Here is a 17,673-nt window from a genome sequence, read left to right as displayed (position 1 = left end):
ACATTTGGATTAAACACAGAAAGACAAAATCCATGAACGAACCTTGCTGTTGTAGCTTGTATTCTGTTGAGTACGTCTTCCCTATAATGTTCCAGACCGGCCGCAGACAGCCAAACAGCCCTTCTAAGAAGCCCCCTGACCCAGGCCCTGCTCTCTGGAAATGCAGCTTGATGTCATCGGGGTGATGTGGGTGGCTCTGTCTCCCCTCTCCACTGTGGTCCATGGGACAGTCCCCCTCTCCCATCTGTTCCTCCATCCCACTGCCACACCCATGCTCACAGGATGCCGGTGACACAGCTTCTTCCTGGTCCTGCTCCTGCAGCTGAAGCACGCTATTGTCGAAGTGCCCGCCATCGCTCCGCATGGAGTCCACACTCAGCGCCGTGTTTGGGGGGCTTGCGCCCCCCAGCATGGAGTCCTCGTCCTGGCCGGGCGTCTGCAGCGTCTGCACGGGGACGGGCAGGTGGGTTGGCGGGGCCAGGTCCGTGATGATCTGAGGAGGTACGTTAGAGGGAGGGGCCTGAGGAGGCTGGGGTTGGGAGTTGGGCGGGTTGGATTTCTTCATGGCGTCCCCGACCACAGTGAGCTTGAGCTCCTCCTTCAGCTTGCCCACCAGCAAACTGGGGCAGGAAGTCCAGGAGAGCACCTCGGGGGAGCTACCCATGGTGTCGTGCGTGTGCATGGGCTGCCCAATGATGATGAGAGGGGCGCGTCCTAACACACTGGTTTGTCTGGATGCTGAAAATCACCTGCGAGAGAAAAAGAGAGACAGGTTAACTAAACTATAGAGACCATAGAAAATGGAATTAAAATAAAAAAGCTACGTTGATTCAATCTGGGTGATCGTAGACATCTCTGAGACAACACAAACACAATTATTTCTGCTGCCATAGTGGGACCCTATTACTTCCACAAATAGAAATGCAATCCTCTCACTTCCTCTCATTGATCCGGGGCTGAGAGAGAGCTCACGTTAATTATTATTACTGCAAACAACGCAGAGTGGAAAAGGTCAGACGTTTCAGACAAGCTTTAAATCAGTGCACGAGAGACGAAGAGTTTCTGCAAGAAAGATGTTGCAGTATAGTTAAAAAATAATGCATCTCTGGTAAACATCTGGGAAACAGTGGGACTCAACAAACAAACACAACTGCTGCTTTACCATGATCTCTGTGGAGCAGTAACGTATAGCAGGGAGATTAAAGGTCTTGCTGTGTATTAGGACGACTGAGAGCAAAACATCTGACACACGCAGCCCATCCTCACTGATTAACCAGCAGGGCCGGACATAGCTGCCCCATACAGTATAACTGCCCATAAGAGCCACAGTTTTCTTCAGCCACTCAGCCACCAGGAGAGAATCTATACAGTCTTAAGCTGTTACACAAGACAATGGTTCACGTTGGAGGTCACGTAAAACCGTCTTGTCAGGTGATATGAGTCAATGTATAGGTAACACTGTGATATCTATATTGTGATTGTAATATAGTGTTACAGAACATTTTCTGGAAGATCAATAAAGAAACAGTTTATGGATTAAATAACTAGGCACATGTGTCTGTTTAGACCTGAAAACCTGCAAATAAAAAGAATACTAATAGATATATATCCAACTAGATATATTTCAGAAAACAATCATCTGAAACTATTATCACAGACGTATACATTTACCATTATGTGTATAAGTACATGTATTAAAGACTCCTGCCACAAGATGGAGGATGTGTCATAGATGATGTACTTCAGTGGTACAATTATCAGATAACTTTATAATTAAATCACATTAGCTAGACCCAATTAATATGGTGTCTATCTGTCTGAGCAGTCCTGGGTGATCTTGCCTTTGTCACTGATTACCGGTGTGTGTGTGTGTGTGTGTGTGTGTGTGTGTGTGTGTGTGTGTGTGTGTGTGTGTGTGTGTGTGTGTGTGTGTGTGTGTGTGTGTGTGTGTGTGTGTGTGTGTGTGTGTGTGTGTGTGTGTGTGTGTGTGTGTACGCACGCAGGGGACCTACCACAGAGGCAGTTTTAAGTACTTCAGCAGGTGATTACATGTCTGTGTGTGCGAGTAGCTTTCCTGAAACTTTACAGGTTTTCAGCTGAGAACAAAGTAAAGGTCGAGTTCAAAGAAGGGTGTGTTCCAACCCGTGACTTCTAACTATGTTATCCCTCTCGTAAATTGTCCTTTTTTGTATGCCTTTGATTTTCTCCACAGCTGCTGATCCTATCGTCTTCAAACTCGCCAGGTGAGGACCAGAGGAAGTTCAGTGTTGACTTGGGTTTTTTTAGGATGACAAACATGAGAGGAAACAACAGGCGGCAGTCATTGAGAGTGATTAGGAAAACGGTGTGTTGAAAAGATGGCCGTGCACGGTTAAAGCACAGATTCTCCACATCAGAGCGAGCTGCTGCTCCAAGAGACCCCAGCTCTACTAATCAGAACTGGTTTGCACGGGCATCCCATTTAAAATACAGCGACAGCAAGATTGTACCGTTCTGCTTAATTTGTATCCACACCCAAGTATGATAGGTCAGGATTATTAACAGGAATAAGTCATTTATGCACTGCTACTTTCATGGTAATGTGTCTGGTAAAAACACAGTCATGGAGGGAATCGTCCTGGATATAAATTTGCGTTTATAGTAGCCAATAGCGCTGAATGTGCATCTTGCCTTACAGCAATGCTGACAGTAACTACAGCAGCTCAACATGTAGAGTCACGACGACAGCAGGACATGGATTTAAATGCAAAAAATACTATAATGTTGGTTTTTTGACATATATTTAGCAATTAACAAGAGATAGATGAACAATTATCACAGTGACACAGAATTCAAACTGGGAAAATGTGTTTTTCAATAAACAGGGCCCTTAACAGCCATGTGTGACACAGACAATGTCCTTAACATACAGACTGTTGTTGCAGTATGTAAAAACATTAATTTTTTTATTCATTGCACTTGTACAGTCACAATAAAGGTCTCTTGAATCTCGGAGTAGTGACTTAATCGCAGTGTATAGGACACTAGATCTATTTTCCCCTTTCAACCCATGTGGGCGCAGCTTCAGAAATCCGATCAAGTTTGAAGGGGCGGTGGAAACTACAGAGTGCAGGACAGTGAGCCGGAGATATAGAGAGAGGTTGTACAGTGTGTACAGTGGCAAACAGGAGACCAAAGTCCAGGAGGGAGGAGACACAGAGGCAGAGCAGTGAGCTGGCTCTGTGTTACGTGGAAGTCTCCTGACAGGCAGGGGATGGTCATGAAGACCAATGAAACACACAGTGTTTATGTTGCCCTCTGCGGGCAGCGCCGACATAAAAGCGCAGCTATTCCACTTGGCACAGGTCAAAGTACAATCAAGCCCTGATCCCTCTGATCTAACTCTGCTGCTGACATTCTGTGGCCTGGATTTCATATCACAACATGTTATTTCTAAATCATGAATTTGTATTCGCCATTTTGCCTTCTTGGATAAATGACAATAGAGTGAAGATCAGAAAAATAACGGGAAAAGAGAGAGGAGGATGATGTGCATTCAAGGTTTTCTAACTGGAGAAGTTCACAGCTACGTGTGCTCTGGTCTGCTGGCCTGCACGAATGCGGCCTCCGTGTTTGTATGAATACATGTACAGTATTTGTGTATATCTACTGGTGGGAAACCTGAGCGCTGTGAGAGTGTGGTGGCTGCCAGGGCCTCATCTATAATGCAGGTCTGTCTCTAAGCAGGTTGCTGAGAGTGCAGGGGAAGGAGAGAATGCTCTCTCAGGTATCCAATAAATCCGTCCATTCCACAGCAGAGACAATTGAGCCGTGCGAGTAGAGGCCCGCGCTGTAATTCCACCCCACGGATGACTCTCAGAGCTGGGGCTTCTGACGTGGGCCGCAGTGGGTGGATGTGGTCGGCTGGACAGAAACACACATGTCAAGACCCAACCCTGCACGCACATTAACTTCTATAAACCAAATAAGACACCCTAAGTGTGTTTACTGAATAGTCATCACATCTGTTTGTTCTGTTCCTCTTTCCTGCCAGGCGGAATCTGGACTGAGTCTCTGCATCTACATGTGACACCAAGAACAGGAAACAAACCTCTCACTCTCTCACCCATTAATCTCTAATGTACGATCTCTAGGAGCATAGAGTCCCATGAATAATGTCCATGCCTGATCGAGACAGGAGCGAGGTTTCATTTACATTTATTTATTTACTGGACTTTCCGAAAGTCGCCGTGACAGTGCAAACGCACACCGTCCATCTGATGCTCAGAATGACTGTGTTACATGTTTGTATAAAGTAGATATCTCTGCAGAACGAGACACAATACAGATATTTAGCAGAATGGATGAAATGAAGAAAGAGGGTTATAGAGAGAGAGAGAGAGAGAGAGAGAGAGAGAGAGAGAGAGAGAGAGAGAGAGAGAGAGAGAGAGAGAGAGAGAAATGATCAGGGGCTGATCCTTTAATCCCTCTACAGGGCTCTAGAGACAAGCTCGACAAACACAGACCCTATTCAGCCCTCCCCCTCTATCCTCTACACACTTCCTCTCATTTCTTGCCTCCTCTTAAGGCGATCAATAGCACAATGCATTATGGTAGTTTTTTAGTTTGTGAACACACATTTATGCGCAAGACTGGCAGAGAAGACCTAACTGATATTGTAAATGTGTGTGTGAGTGTACATGGCAGCTGGTGTTGCAGGGGGATCAGGTTGAGAGAACACCCCCCTCCACACACACACACACACGGGCCATGTCTGGCAGGATCCAATAATCCCACTACTCCCAACAATCCACTGGGGATTGGCACTCAGCAAACATTAATGTGGTTGTTTAGATTGTGTTTCAATATCTTGTACCTTCCACAACATACTGTAGCAAAAGGCCGACCTTTAACATAAACAGACACACACTGAATTAATGCTCAGGCTCACAAACGCCGCACCACGTGCAGCATCTGTGTCTCCATCACTCTGCTCCTCATTAAGGGAAGCCCTGCTGTGCCCCAAAGGGGGAACCTCCCTTTGGGTGACAGCTGCGCCACCAACAATGAACCAATTTAGACCCTGTCCCACCTCATCATTCACACGTTACCATGTCAACACAGCATCCATCCTGACCTTCTGCTCCCAGTCACACTCGCTCTCATCCAGCTCTCAGGTTTGGAGAGGACAAAAGCCAGAGAAGTCCGCGATGTATCCACCAAGCATCTCACATGCGGCAAATATGGAGACCGAGACGTCTCACACAAGCACATTAACGGAAAACACACCTGCAACAGCCACAACACAATGGATGTCACTCACTTAGGTTGTGGTTGTGTTTCTGTTGTGGGGATTTCGTGGTTGTGTTGTCAATTTGGCAGTTGTTTTGTGGCTTTTTCAGTTGTGTTGTGGCTTTTGAAGTTGTGTTGTCTCTTTTGCAGTTGCGGTGTGGTGTTCGCAGTTGCGTTGTGGGTTTGTAGTTGTGTTGTGACATTTACAGTTGTGTTGTGACACCTGTCCTGTACTTGAAAATAAAAATGCTGACATTCATATCCTCAGAGAACTAAAGCATGTGGAGACACACGACTGCAGAGCAAACCTTTTCCCAAGTATTGTCGAAGATCAAGCACTTTCATCTACTCCATTGCTTCACCCTGCAGAGCTTGTTGCCAGATGGGAAGATAAATGCCTTTTCCAGGCCTTTTAATTTGCTCTTCACCTCCTTTACTTCAACAAATGCAACCAAAAAAGGCAAGGCAAGATAATCGTCTCCACTGAGCAACTCAATGGAAGCAATAGAAGTTTACATTGTAAAAACCAAAGAGCTTGGATGAACACAGGAGTCTCTCATCATGAGGGGTTTCTAGGTTTCGAAACTACACTTGTGACTTTCTGTTATTATATGAGCTGAACAGTTGGACTCTGGTTGTTTCTGGAATCAGTGCAGACTATGGACTTTTCCTTTGTGAGTAAACACTGTTATGAAACAGAAATGTGGAAACATGAATTTCTTTCTTGTCACTGAAGCAGACACCCTTATGACATATTTTGCAACATCACAGTGCAGAGACCTCAGGAGTATGACTCTGCCGCCAGAGCTGCCCCGTCCTGATTTGTTGTCGGGATGCGGGTCGATGCCTACTTCAGCTTTTCCTCGCTAGAGGGATTGGACGACCTGCTGTAGGTGGGTGAAAGTATTAATCTGCTGGTGCGGGCTCAGCGGTGGAAGGGAAAGATAAACTAATTCTGGCTCAAGCATTCGGACATCTGCCATCACGCGGCTGCCATTTTGTTACAATCTCCTCTATTCTTCACATTCTGACTCCCTCCGGTGACTCACCTGGGCTGATTTTAACACCTAGTGGTGGCCGGAGGGGTGAGCAGGTCACATGCACCTGCCTGCCGGCTCAGAGTTTGACTGGTGTTGTTGGGCTAATGGGTACAAGGTCAGAGCTACATGCTGAAGCCACAGGGAAAGTCCCAGGTGGGATCATGTGGAATATGAAGAGTTTGTTGTGAAGGCTGAATTTCACAGAAAGAGGAGGAGGAGAAGGAGGAGGAGGAGGAGGAGGAGGAGGGTGGTCAGGTGGATGACTGAAACTGCCAGAGAGAGAGAGAGCTGACTGACAGGAGGCTGAAAAAGTGCATACAAACAAGCTAAGCCCTAGTTTCCTCTTTTCTAAAGTCAGTGTCTGTCTGTATGGTTTCAAGGTCTGTCAGTGAGCTCTTCAAACCAAATTCAATTAAGGAATGACGCATTCAAATTCAGATACGTGGGGGTAAACTCGGCTGACAATCATTAGCACCACACACACACACACACACACACACACACACACACACACACACACACACACACACACACACACACACACACACACACACACACACACACACACACACACACACACACACACACACACACACACACACGTTGTTCCTCAAATAGCCTCAGCCGGTACCAGCCAGAACTGGAGAAAATAAATAACTGAAGAAAAGAGTGTGCGCCATCGCCACGTCACACACTCTCCCCTCCAGCTTCAGTCTCCCAGCCTCTCAGTGAGGCTGCAGCCCGCACTGCAACCAGGACACGCAGCCTCCTAAAGAAAATCTGCAAATATCACAAAAGGTTTCCACAGAAAAGCTCAAACAGTCTCAACGTTGGCCTTTGCAGTTAAAGCAGACTTTTTGTTCCCAGTGATGCTTTAATGTAGACACTTAACAGAGCTCCGTTTATGAACCAGATCCATCCAGATATGATGACTGCAAACAGACAGAGAGGGACAGTGGGGCCAAGGAGACAGCGGACGGAGAGAAGAGCTCAGAGAAAAGTAGAGGAAGAAAAGCAGATTAGGGAGGAAAGAAAGGAGACATGGAGGGATGTGAACAGGGATGATGTGAAGGAAAAGGAAAGCTGCGGTTGTGGCTGCTTGCGGCGTGATACTGTACCACGACCACGCTCCAAAGGGAAAGACTCCCGGAGCGACAACAAAGGACACAAGAGGAGCCGGCTCCGTGTGAACTGGGCCCGTCGGCCCTGCGCGGCCAGCAGCAGAAACACACACACACACACACACACACACACACACACACACACACACACACACACACACACACACACACACACACACACACACACACACACACACACACACACACACACACACACACACACACACACACACACACAAGAGCAGCTGCTGCCACAACAATCCCCCTTGTGCTCTTTTAATAGGGGACGGCCTGGGCCTGCTCGGTCTGCCAACAACAAGGGGCCGAGGACAGATACGGACCCACACACGAGGAGCGACACGACAGACAAACACATATTGCAGGAGGCTGGCTGCGACTGACACTGTTTTAATGGCTGCGTTATGAAAGTGTACAAATCTACAGAGCAAAAGAAAAAACAATAAGCACAAGCATGTGGGAGGAAGTGGGTGTTGTACGACATGTTATTTTCTTCTGCCTGAAGATAGATGGGAAGCTGGGAAATCAATATGCATTAGTGCTTCTATTAGCTCCCGGGTTCATACTATCCCTGCTTGCTCTTAATATAACCGCAACATGTGCATTTAAATAGGAAATCATGTTCTCTGCAAGCTGCTGGAGTCAGATGCTTGAGAGGAAACCCGAACGGCAAACTCTTCTTGGATCTGCAGCCGATACTTCAAACACTGTGTGGAAAAAGGATGGAGGGATGGATGGAGCTCTCCCCTCCTCCCCCCTCTGCTCCTCTAAAGTCCCGGCTGCCGGCTACTCATCCTTTGCCGTTATATAAACACGCTTAGTAGCAGAGGACAGAGGTGGGCACACACAGAGCGCTCCTGCTGCCAAGCCGAGTAAATAAAGAGATGAGGACGCAGAGTGGGGAGAGAAAAGTCGAAGATGATGAGGCAGGCAGGGAGAGAGAATATGCGGAACGAGTGGTGTGGAGTAAAGGAAGAGACTATGAGAGACAGTGAAGGGAAAGTGAGTGCGATTTGTGTGCGTGCACATGCAGAAGTGCCCGTGGCTGTGCACAATAAACACGTGCGCCCCAGAAAGTCCGTCATCTCTGGCCATCAGGGCGTTGTGAAGCCTCAGAGGTCACGCTTGTTTGATTCTGTTGCTAAATGTAAACGTGGAGGAGGGTGACGTCCGCTCGCCCGCTCGTACACCTCTTCCTACATCTCAACCTGTCCTTCAGAGGGCACAGAGAGGCACTGCATCAAAAAGCAGCAGCAGCATCATCACAGCTGAGCCTAAAATAGCTCCTGCACGCACCGACGCACGAACGCTCGACACACTCCTGCAGCATCGCTCCTGAACAAGCACTGACAGCTGATCCGCATGCAAATAGCACATAAACACACAGACGTGGGGATGTCTCGCTGCAGACGCATACACGTGTACAATAAAAAAGGAAAGAGAGCACTCGTACACACAATCAGGGCGAGAAGACAACAGCATCTGCAGATTACTCACAGCGTACAGAGCCCAGATTCATGGTCCTCTCTCAGCTCCGAGCTCTGAGGCAGGGATGACGAAATAGGGGGAAAAAAAACTAAAAAGGAGAAAGCCGAGGAAGGAAGAGTGAAGAGGTGGTCAGGATCCAAAAAAGAAGAAAAGAAAAACAGCAAGAAACCAGGGATAGAGGGAGACAAGAGGCCCGGAGACGCACAGACACTCAACTCCTGCAGCACCTGTAATGTGAGTGGGTGGGCGGCAGCGTCACCGGCTCTCGCTAAAAGACCTGCTCACGTCACACTTTTCATGAATGGAGCCGTCTGACGCAGAGAGGACACGGCTCAAAGAGCAGGGGAGGGAGGGGAGGGAGGTGGAGCTTTCTGCACAGACTCTGAGAGGAGGAGGAGGTGCAACAAGAGATGAAGAGGAGAGAGGAGAATAAGGAGGGTGGGTGGGTTGGGGGGCGTATATTTCAAAGCAAAAGCAGCTGGGAGCAGCAGGTTATAGGCTGCGGTGGCGTCTCTGTAAGTAGGACACGAGTATGACTCTTTCTGCACTTTGTTCCCGATCAGTCATCAGTTCTCACCACGCCGAGCGTATATCAGCATCACCACGTACGACTGCACGCTTCGTCCTGTATCCTTATCCGGACGAATTCAATTTCAAACATACACGTTGACTTTAACACACAGCCTCTGCTTTCTTTAAAACGTTTCACCAAGCATTAATTTATCATTGTGTAGTGATGGATCCTTTGCCGAACACATGATGCTGAAGCAGTCCATGTGGCGGCCCCTGTCCTCGTAAGTCTCTTGCTTATCTTTTGACTGCTCAATCAATTTCCCAGTATCACCCTGGAAATGTCAGCAGATTTAATAACAACACTGTCATCTTTTTTCATCTAAATCTGTCTAATTTTTAACATGTCACTCATAAGAACTCCCCTCCCTGTTCTCTCTGTGTGTGTGTGTGCAGGTGAGAAGCAAACCTCGCACTCACACACTAATCAGACCTACTCTCATAGTTAAATACACTAAGGACACGAGTGTAATTATACTAAATAATACATTTTCTTCTGCAGACTGACAGACTTCAAACTCCTGTGTTTCTACAAAGCATTAAAAACAATTGTGACCATACGTCTCCCTGTTTACATGGGACTTATAGTGTCGATCAGTACCGGCCTGGAGAACTCGGACAGTGAAAAATCAAAAGGTCAGAGCCAGAATGTCAGAAGAACCGTTCTTTTCTCTCCCCAAAAGGTAATTTAACGTCTCTCTCAACATCTCACACTTGTGCTTTGTATTATAAAGCCCTCAGCTTGAGTGTGTCTTTGTGTGTGTGTGCATGTGCCGACCTGTCAGGTGGTTTGTGAGCATCTCAAAGGTCTGCAGAGTGAGAGGTGAGCTCAGGTTCAGCTTCGTCTTGCTTTTCACCTACACACACACACACACACTAAAGTCAGTGTCTGTCTGTATGGTTTCAAGGTCTGTCAGTGAGCTCTTCAAACCAAATTCAATTAAGGAATGACGCATTCAAATTCAGATACGTGGGGGTAAACTCGGCTGACAATCATTAGCACTCACTCTCACACACACACACACACACACACACACACACACACACACACACACACACACACACACACACACACACACACACACACACACACACACACACACACACACACACACACAGGGAGTTCATATGAGTGACATGTTGAACGTTATACAGATTTAGATGAATAAAGATGACAGTGTTGTTATTAAATCTGCCGACATTTCTGGGGTGATATTGAGAAATTGATTGAGTGGTCAAAAGACAATCAAGAGACCTATGAGGACAGGAGGTGCCACACAGAATGAGGGAGGTGGTGGTGGTGTATTTGTGTGTAGTGTGTGTGTGTAGTGTGTGTGCGTGTGTGTTAATGGCAGATATATAGGAACTGACTGTGACCAGAGGGGATATCAAAAGAGACTGATTGAGAGGGAGGGCCTGTGGGTGAGAGGAGAGCCACAGGGAACAGATGCTCACCCCCCTCTTCTCGTTTCAGGCCCAAACCTCTGGGGAAGGTGACGGGTGGAGGGGTGGGGGCAGTAAGAATATAATGAGAGAGGGGGGTGGGTGGGTATTGGGGTCCAATATCCACCCTCGGGCTGCACACATGCGAGGGGACATTGGCAGAGAAGGAGGTTTGGTATCTTGGGGCGCGGCGGCGGAGGTGTCCAAACACTGCCTATAAATGGCGTGAAATGACAGTCAAATGAGTCACGGCACAGATGGCCGGGATGCTGGCTCTAATGGGACTGACAGGAGGGAATGGTGAGTGTGCTGGCTGATTGTTGGATCTGTGAAAACTACACCTTTGTCATGCAAAGTCCCGAATTAACACGGTGTCAAGGATTCTTGTAGCCCCGGAGAGAACAAGAGTGGGCGTAAGGCAAAGTCCTCGCCACATTTCTGAATACACATTCCCGTAAATAAGTTCACTGTGTACAGAACATAAAAAAAAAAACACACAGCAAGGGGATTCACAAAAATAGAGCTCTGGTTAAATATTGACAAAGGGAGAGAGAGAGAGACTTCAGATATCCAGAGGAGCAGGGGAATTCAAATTCCTGACCTGTTTGCCTAGTGGGAACACAGAGCTCTGCTCTATGGCCCAAATTCCAAAGGTCAGCGGATCATAAGCCTGTGTGCACATGTGAAAACAAGTAAAAGCCACAAAACAAACCTGAAACACCTCCAGCCAAGTAATCTTCAATGTAGAAGAAAACCATGTATAGCCACTACAGCAAACTGTGTTAAACAGTTTTAATAAGACATGGCTGTAAAACCACTTTCAACAAAAACATCACACAGGTTTTTTGGGGAAAAAGCACAAGTCACATCCTCCTATTTCTTTTTAAATCCTTTTGAAAGACATAAGGTCTTGTAACTTATGAATTGTAACATACCTTGTCTTTAAAGGTGTTATATAAATAAAGTCTTTCACCTTAAAAAACAACAGGAACGAGAGAAAAGCCCTGTGAGCTTGATGAAACCAGACCTTTACAAGTTTTTATAAGTTGTGTGATTTTCTCATTGTATTTCCTCCGTCCTGCAATTTTGATGAGGATGATTTATTTCATTTAACTTTAATTAAAAGTATCGAGTGACAAGCAGCTGAAATCTGAGCTTGTGTGTTTCTGATCACAGACTCTTCAGGTAGAAACTGTCTTACAGTACAAAACTTTCCTTCTTCATTTGAGACTGACAAAAGGGGAACAAATTACAATTTTCTTCAGGTTACAGCATTAAAGACGAAACAAAAACAAAGCTCATGATGGCAGAGAGTTATTTTGTCACTCAGAGCTGCTCATGCCCTCCCAACACACGTCTGCTGAACCAAACATCTTCTTGCTGGACAAGAAAGACTTCTGCGCTGCATCTCAGGTTCCTTCGAACTGTGTCAGTGCCGCCAAGATGTTGAAAGTCAATAATCACTTACAATTTTGTTAAGCATCATAAAACAAATGGTATCACAACTCTGTATCTATCATAAAATAAGGTGTTATCATTCTGAGTATAAAGGGGAATGAAACTGGCACGAGACTTCTTTAGAAAGAGCATCAGTTGTTTCTGTCGCATGAATCAGAATCAGTGGGCCAAGTTTTCGAGAGCTTTGTCAGTCTACACGTTACAATGACTTCAAAACACTGACGTCCATGCAAAGATTGCAGATAACAATCATTTACATCACTATTTAATACTAGATTAATAATCTGTTATACACGAACACTAACTATTTTCATAATCAATTAATTCTCCACTCTGTCAATTTTGGGGCCAAACGACAAAACATTCACTTTGTTTTTACCAAATAAAAATTTCATAAAATAATGATTGATCAATGAATAGAAAAAAATAATCTGCAGGTTAATTGAGAATGAAATGATCATGAAGCCACGCAGTCTTTAAGGTCAGAGTCAAGTCCACGATCACCCTTATGATATGTCCACATGAGTTTTAAGTTGATCTTGAAAAATTTAAAACTTTTCCGTGAAAGAGAGCCTAAAAGTTTTTTAACTCAAACAATTACTATCCAAGCCCCTCAGCAAAATGATAAATTCCTTCACTTTGTGTCTTTGCAGCGATAAATACCTTTAAATATCTCCAGACCAGTACCTCAGTTGGTTCTATTCCAGCGGTGACCAAAGCCTCTTGCTCCGTCTCCATCACATGGACCAGATGCACGGACAGCAAGCGCTCCCTGTGGCCCGGACTCACCTCCGGGTGCAGCAGAGCCGTAAACCACACTGGTTCTGCTCTGTTATACAAACTCATTACTATTTCACCAGAAGCGGAACAGCAGCGCTGACAGCTCCTGTGTCCCCTGCATCAATAAGACAAAAGCACCATCGCACACATAAGCTGACAGTGGTTTACCTTTCCAATCTGCCATCGCATGCAGCAGCCGTGCACAGACAGCCGGCCAACAGGCTCAGCTACTGACTACTGACTAATACATACCACCACACAATGGAGAAGGCCTGCTCCTTCCTCCAGTGTGTTGACAGTGTGTTCAGTTGTGTGTCTGTTATACACCATTATACAACATCATACAACATCAGACAACGTCAGACAACGTCAGACAACATCAGATAACATCATTCTGTACTACCTTCCTGAATTGGTGGCAGAACTAATCCAGGATATTAGTGATTTAAACTGTCTCATAGGTAAGTTATTCCCTTAGAATCAGTATCAAAGCTCAAAAATATTTTGCCGTGAATAAAAGTATAGTTCACTTTCACTATCAGATGAAAATTGTGAGCGTCTAATTTGGGGGATTTTCATGTTATTATATTCTCTTCACTTACAAACTATTCTTTGTATAACTCCAATTTCAGTAGTTTTGGTTCAACTTGAAATTAAGGTACCAGCAAACTTGGAAATCACGTGCAACACAATCAGTCAATAAAAGTCTTTCTCAGCCGCTGTGTTTTAAGGTCAGTTGTTGTTTCGTCTGCACTGAGATAGAGGAAATGCTTCCAGAGCAGAGATTGTTCACTTTGATGTAGTCGATTGCGTTTTTTCTTCACAATATCTTCCTATACTTGCAAAACTTGAAATTGCTTAGAATTTTATGACGCTGTCTGAACACATTTTTTTAACTTGCACTCTAAAAACACACAGTGCCAGCATCAGCCGGCCAGCAGTGAGATAAATGAAGGAGGCAGAAGAGTCGGGGAAACACCTGAACTCCTGAGAAAAGACTGATGCTGACGCTGATGAGATGCGTGTGTTGACTTCATGCACAGGGACAAACCTGTTTGGCTCAGATAGATGACAGATAGAGGCTGGCCCGGCTGATTGGTTGGTTTTACAAAAAGCAGGCACGGATGAGCGAGTCGCGCACACAACCACCGCTGATTCCGAGAGGCAGATAATGCTTGTGAGATTAATATGCTGAGCCCACCAACAACCCACAGCCAGACCAATCCGGGCAGAGAGGAAATTACATAACAATGACTGCTGAGCGCTCCTGGAGGACTCTGCCCCGCACCACCACAACAATACATCCACCCTCATCATCACCGCAGAGTCCACCGCAGGAGCACAGAGATGATGAGCAGCAGACAGAGCGCCAAGGTCTCCGCCGTCCTCCCTCCTCACTGAATGCACCTGGTAATCCCGAGCGTGATTTATGGGATTGTGTGCAGAGCTATAATGCCGAACACAGCATTAGATAACACAAAATGTCTCTCCGGCTCTCTTGCTGCTAATTATTTTAATAAAGAGAATTACAAAGGCGGGAGGAAATGAGCACATGCTGGGATGTCATGTTCAGAGAGACTTCACCTCCTCCGTCTACATCCCTGGGAGAGGGATATGAGGAAGTGTGCAGGGCTGCAGTGGGTGGCAGGCAGTGGTCGGCCTGAGATTACAGGGGTGCACGCTGCTGCCTGCACTTGCTGGGGTGAGAGGTCAGACCAGTTTGTGAGGTCAGAGCTCCGCAAAGTCAATGGGAGCTCAGCTCAAGGGAGGTGTGAGTGGAGGGGTCTGACTGGTCCTTTAGCAAAAATGCGCTGTTTAATTATTTAGTTTGTCTGAAAATACAGGAAAAGAATCCACCTCCAGTTCATGAAATATTCAAATGTCTTGTTTTATTCGACCACTTGAATTAGAAATACTATGTATCAGTCAAGCTACAGTGTATTTATGTTTTTTGTCTCTGCTCCAGTTTAACATTTGCTTTGATCACGTGCGGTGAACGCTGCACACTCATTCCTTGTGATCGATTTAGAGAAATCATCCCTATTGCTTTGGACGAGCATTACTCATGGCTACAAACCCATTATACCATGACCTATGATTAACTGTGCATCACAGTTATTCATGTAATATCACAGATGCACGGATCAGAGGTTGGAGATGTGTGTGTGTGGTTGTGTGAACACACACACACACACAAACACAAACACACACACACTATAAGAGTTGGGCATGTGCTCTGGCTCTTGCTCCTCCACTCGTGTGTGTTAATATGCTCCCCATGAGGCGCTGCAGGCTGTGGTAATTATAGAAGCTCGGCTATAGCAGAAACATCACACGAGAGAAGTACATAAAAAGGGCGCAACTGTGTAAATATAGTACATGTGTACATGCTCTGACCAAATAACACACAGTACCGAAACATTGTAGTTACTTCATTTGAAAATAAAACTGCATTTTGATCCAAGTTCTCATGTGAATGAGTCTCCAAAAAGGGTTTTTCATGATGTGAGGCTCTATTAAAAACTTAAATAGTGCAGATAAATTTGTCATTTTACCAAATATGACTGTGGACTTGAAATAACCAGCAAGGACAGACTGCTCCGCCAGTTTACCCCGCAAGCAAATCCTGCATAACACCAGAAGCAGAGTCCAGGCAGCGCACTTAGGGTTCAACAACGCCGGCTTAATCTAACCCCCACACAGTCAAAACTGTAATACCCCTGCCCAAATATAAAGAGATGAGGGGCTTAACCCACTTCTCAACAGAATCCCAGTCCCCAAACGGGCGGCTGACCATCAGAGCATCTGTCCAATAAAACCACACAACAACTTTATCTCCAGGAGTTGCCAAAAGAACGTGTGGGAGACACTTATGTCCTAATGGAGCTGCTGAGTTGTGATACTTGGCCTTCAGTGGTGTGATACAGATGTGAGGCTCTACTGTTGGATACAGTAAGACGAGCTTGTGGAGCGCAGACAGTGCAGTCAGAAGGAAGGAGAGGAGGAGAGAGCCCCAAGGAGGAGAGGAATAGGAGGAGGAAGCAGGGAGGGGGCGAGCGAGAAAGAGGATGGAGACAAAGAGGGAGAGAGAGGAAAGGGGACAACACTTTCATGTTCACATCCTTTCTTTAGCCCAACGTTTATTGTTTGGCTTTTTCCACTCAACTGACCTTCAATGGCTGCCGCATATTCAACGTGAACACTCAGCAGTGTGTGTAAACCTTCTCTGTGTCATGTCGATTTCCAGATGCTCACTGTTAGGAATTCATTTATGTCAACTATAAGTAACTACAAACCTAAATCTTTTTATATTTATATATCAAATATATTGATTTCTTTTCACTTGAGCTGCAGAATTATCTTTTTGTGTTGTTTATGCCTTTGTTACATAGCGCCAGTGGCAAGGTGACGGGATATGAAGGGAGAGAAGTGGGACACTGTGGTGCACGGTCAGTGATTTAACCCAAAGATGACCACAGCAACACAAGAGATGATTTTTTTTCTATACCAGGCACTCAAATAATAAGCTTTCAGAAGAGCAAAAATAGATTTGAGTTATCGTCCGTGAAAAATCTGAATATCTAAAAAACTATAGTGATGTAAAAATACTGTTTTTGTCCAGACTAAACCTCAAAGTGTCCAATATCCTCACATTTAAGAAGGACAATTTTCCATTTTGCTTAATAACTAACTTCAAGAATCATTGATTATCAAAATAGCTGAATTTTTCTGTATAAAAAAAATTTGATTGGGGCAAAACTTATTAAACTTATAATTTTTACTTTTAATTATCATCAATTAATCCCCTGATTATTTTCTCAGATTGATACATTTTCAGAATTGTTCTTAACTTTCTTTCCATTGACAGTTCTATGTATCTTCCATAACTCTGTGCCTCATTGTTCAAGGTACTTAAAAGTAGCTAATATAGTTTTAGTCAATCAATAGTTAATCAATTAATTGAGCAACTAATGTACACAATATAAACCACTCACTTAAACATGGAACTTTTAAAATCAGACAAAAGTGTTTTATATTACAGCTGACAGATTTAATGGGTCGTCATCAGTAAACCAATTACGACACATTTAATATTACACATTAAATCTTATGAAACATGACGACAACCTTCTTCATTGAGGACAAATGTAAAATGTAAATGTGACCCTAAACATGGGAGCGCCCGAGTCTGCAGGGCTGAGATTAGAGAGATCAGAACAGCTGCAAGGCTCCACTGCTGCTGCAAGGCCTCACATGTCAATTACATAAAAACTGCTTCCTGTCGCTGTACGGCAGCATCAGGACGATCCCGCCTCCACTGACGCTCTGCTCCACTCGCAACTCGACGGCTCGGAGTCTTGACACCTGGATAAACACCGTGTTGCTATGCAACAGCATCGCTGCAGTGACCCACTTTTTCAAGATGAAATTCGGGAGTTTAACCACTTAACAGATGAAACAGTTTTTCTATATATGTTTCATAT

The 17,673-nt window shown here is 45.2% G+C and overlaps 1 protein-coding gene across 3 annotated transcripts in view; it reads right to left on the bottom strand.

The window, feature by feature from the left end:
• Nucleotides 1-17,673, bottom strand: part of si:ch211-45c16.2 (mitogen-activated protein kinase kinase kinase 13) — a 30,125-nt gene that overhangs the window by 9,636 nt on the left and 2,816 nt on the right. Inside the window, exons 1-2 of one of the 3 annotated variants that reach the window (XM_034575248.1) lie at nt 13,073-13,438; nt 43-749 (exon numbers count right to left, since the gene is read on the bottom strand). In XM_034575248.1, the coding sequence (XP_034431139.1) occupies nt 43-682 (640 nt within the window). In that variant the 5' untranslated portion in view covers nt 683-749; nt 13,073-13,438. Of the gene's footprint in view, nt 1-42; nt 750-8,947; nt 9,259-13,072; nt 13,439-17,673 lie in introns of those variants that run through there. The other 2 variants (XM_034575247.1, XM_034575250.1) reach the window with 2 other exon arrangements.

Source organism: Hippoglossus hippoglossus, chromosome 21 (genome assembly GCF_009819705.1).
Source record: "Hippoglossus hippoglossus isolate fHipHip1 chromosome 21, fHipHip1.pri, whole genome shotgun sequence".
Taxonomy (NCBI): domain Eukaryota; kingdom Metazoa; phylum Chordata; class Actinopteri; order Pleuronectiformes; family Pleuronectidae; genus Hippoglossus; species Hippoglossus hippoglossus.
This window is presented reverse-complemented; position numbering and strand designations above follow the sequence as displayed.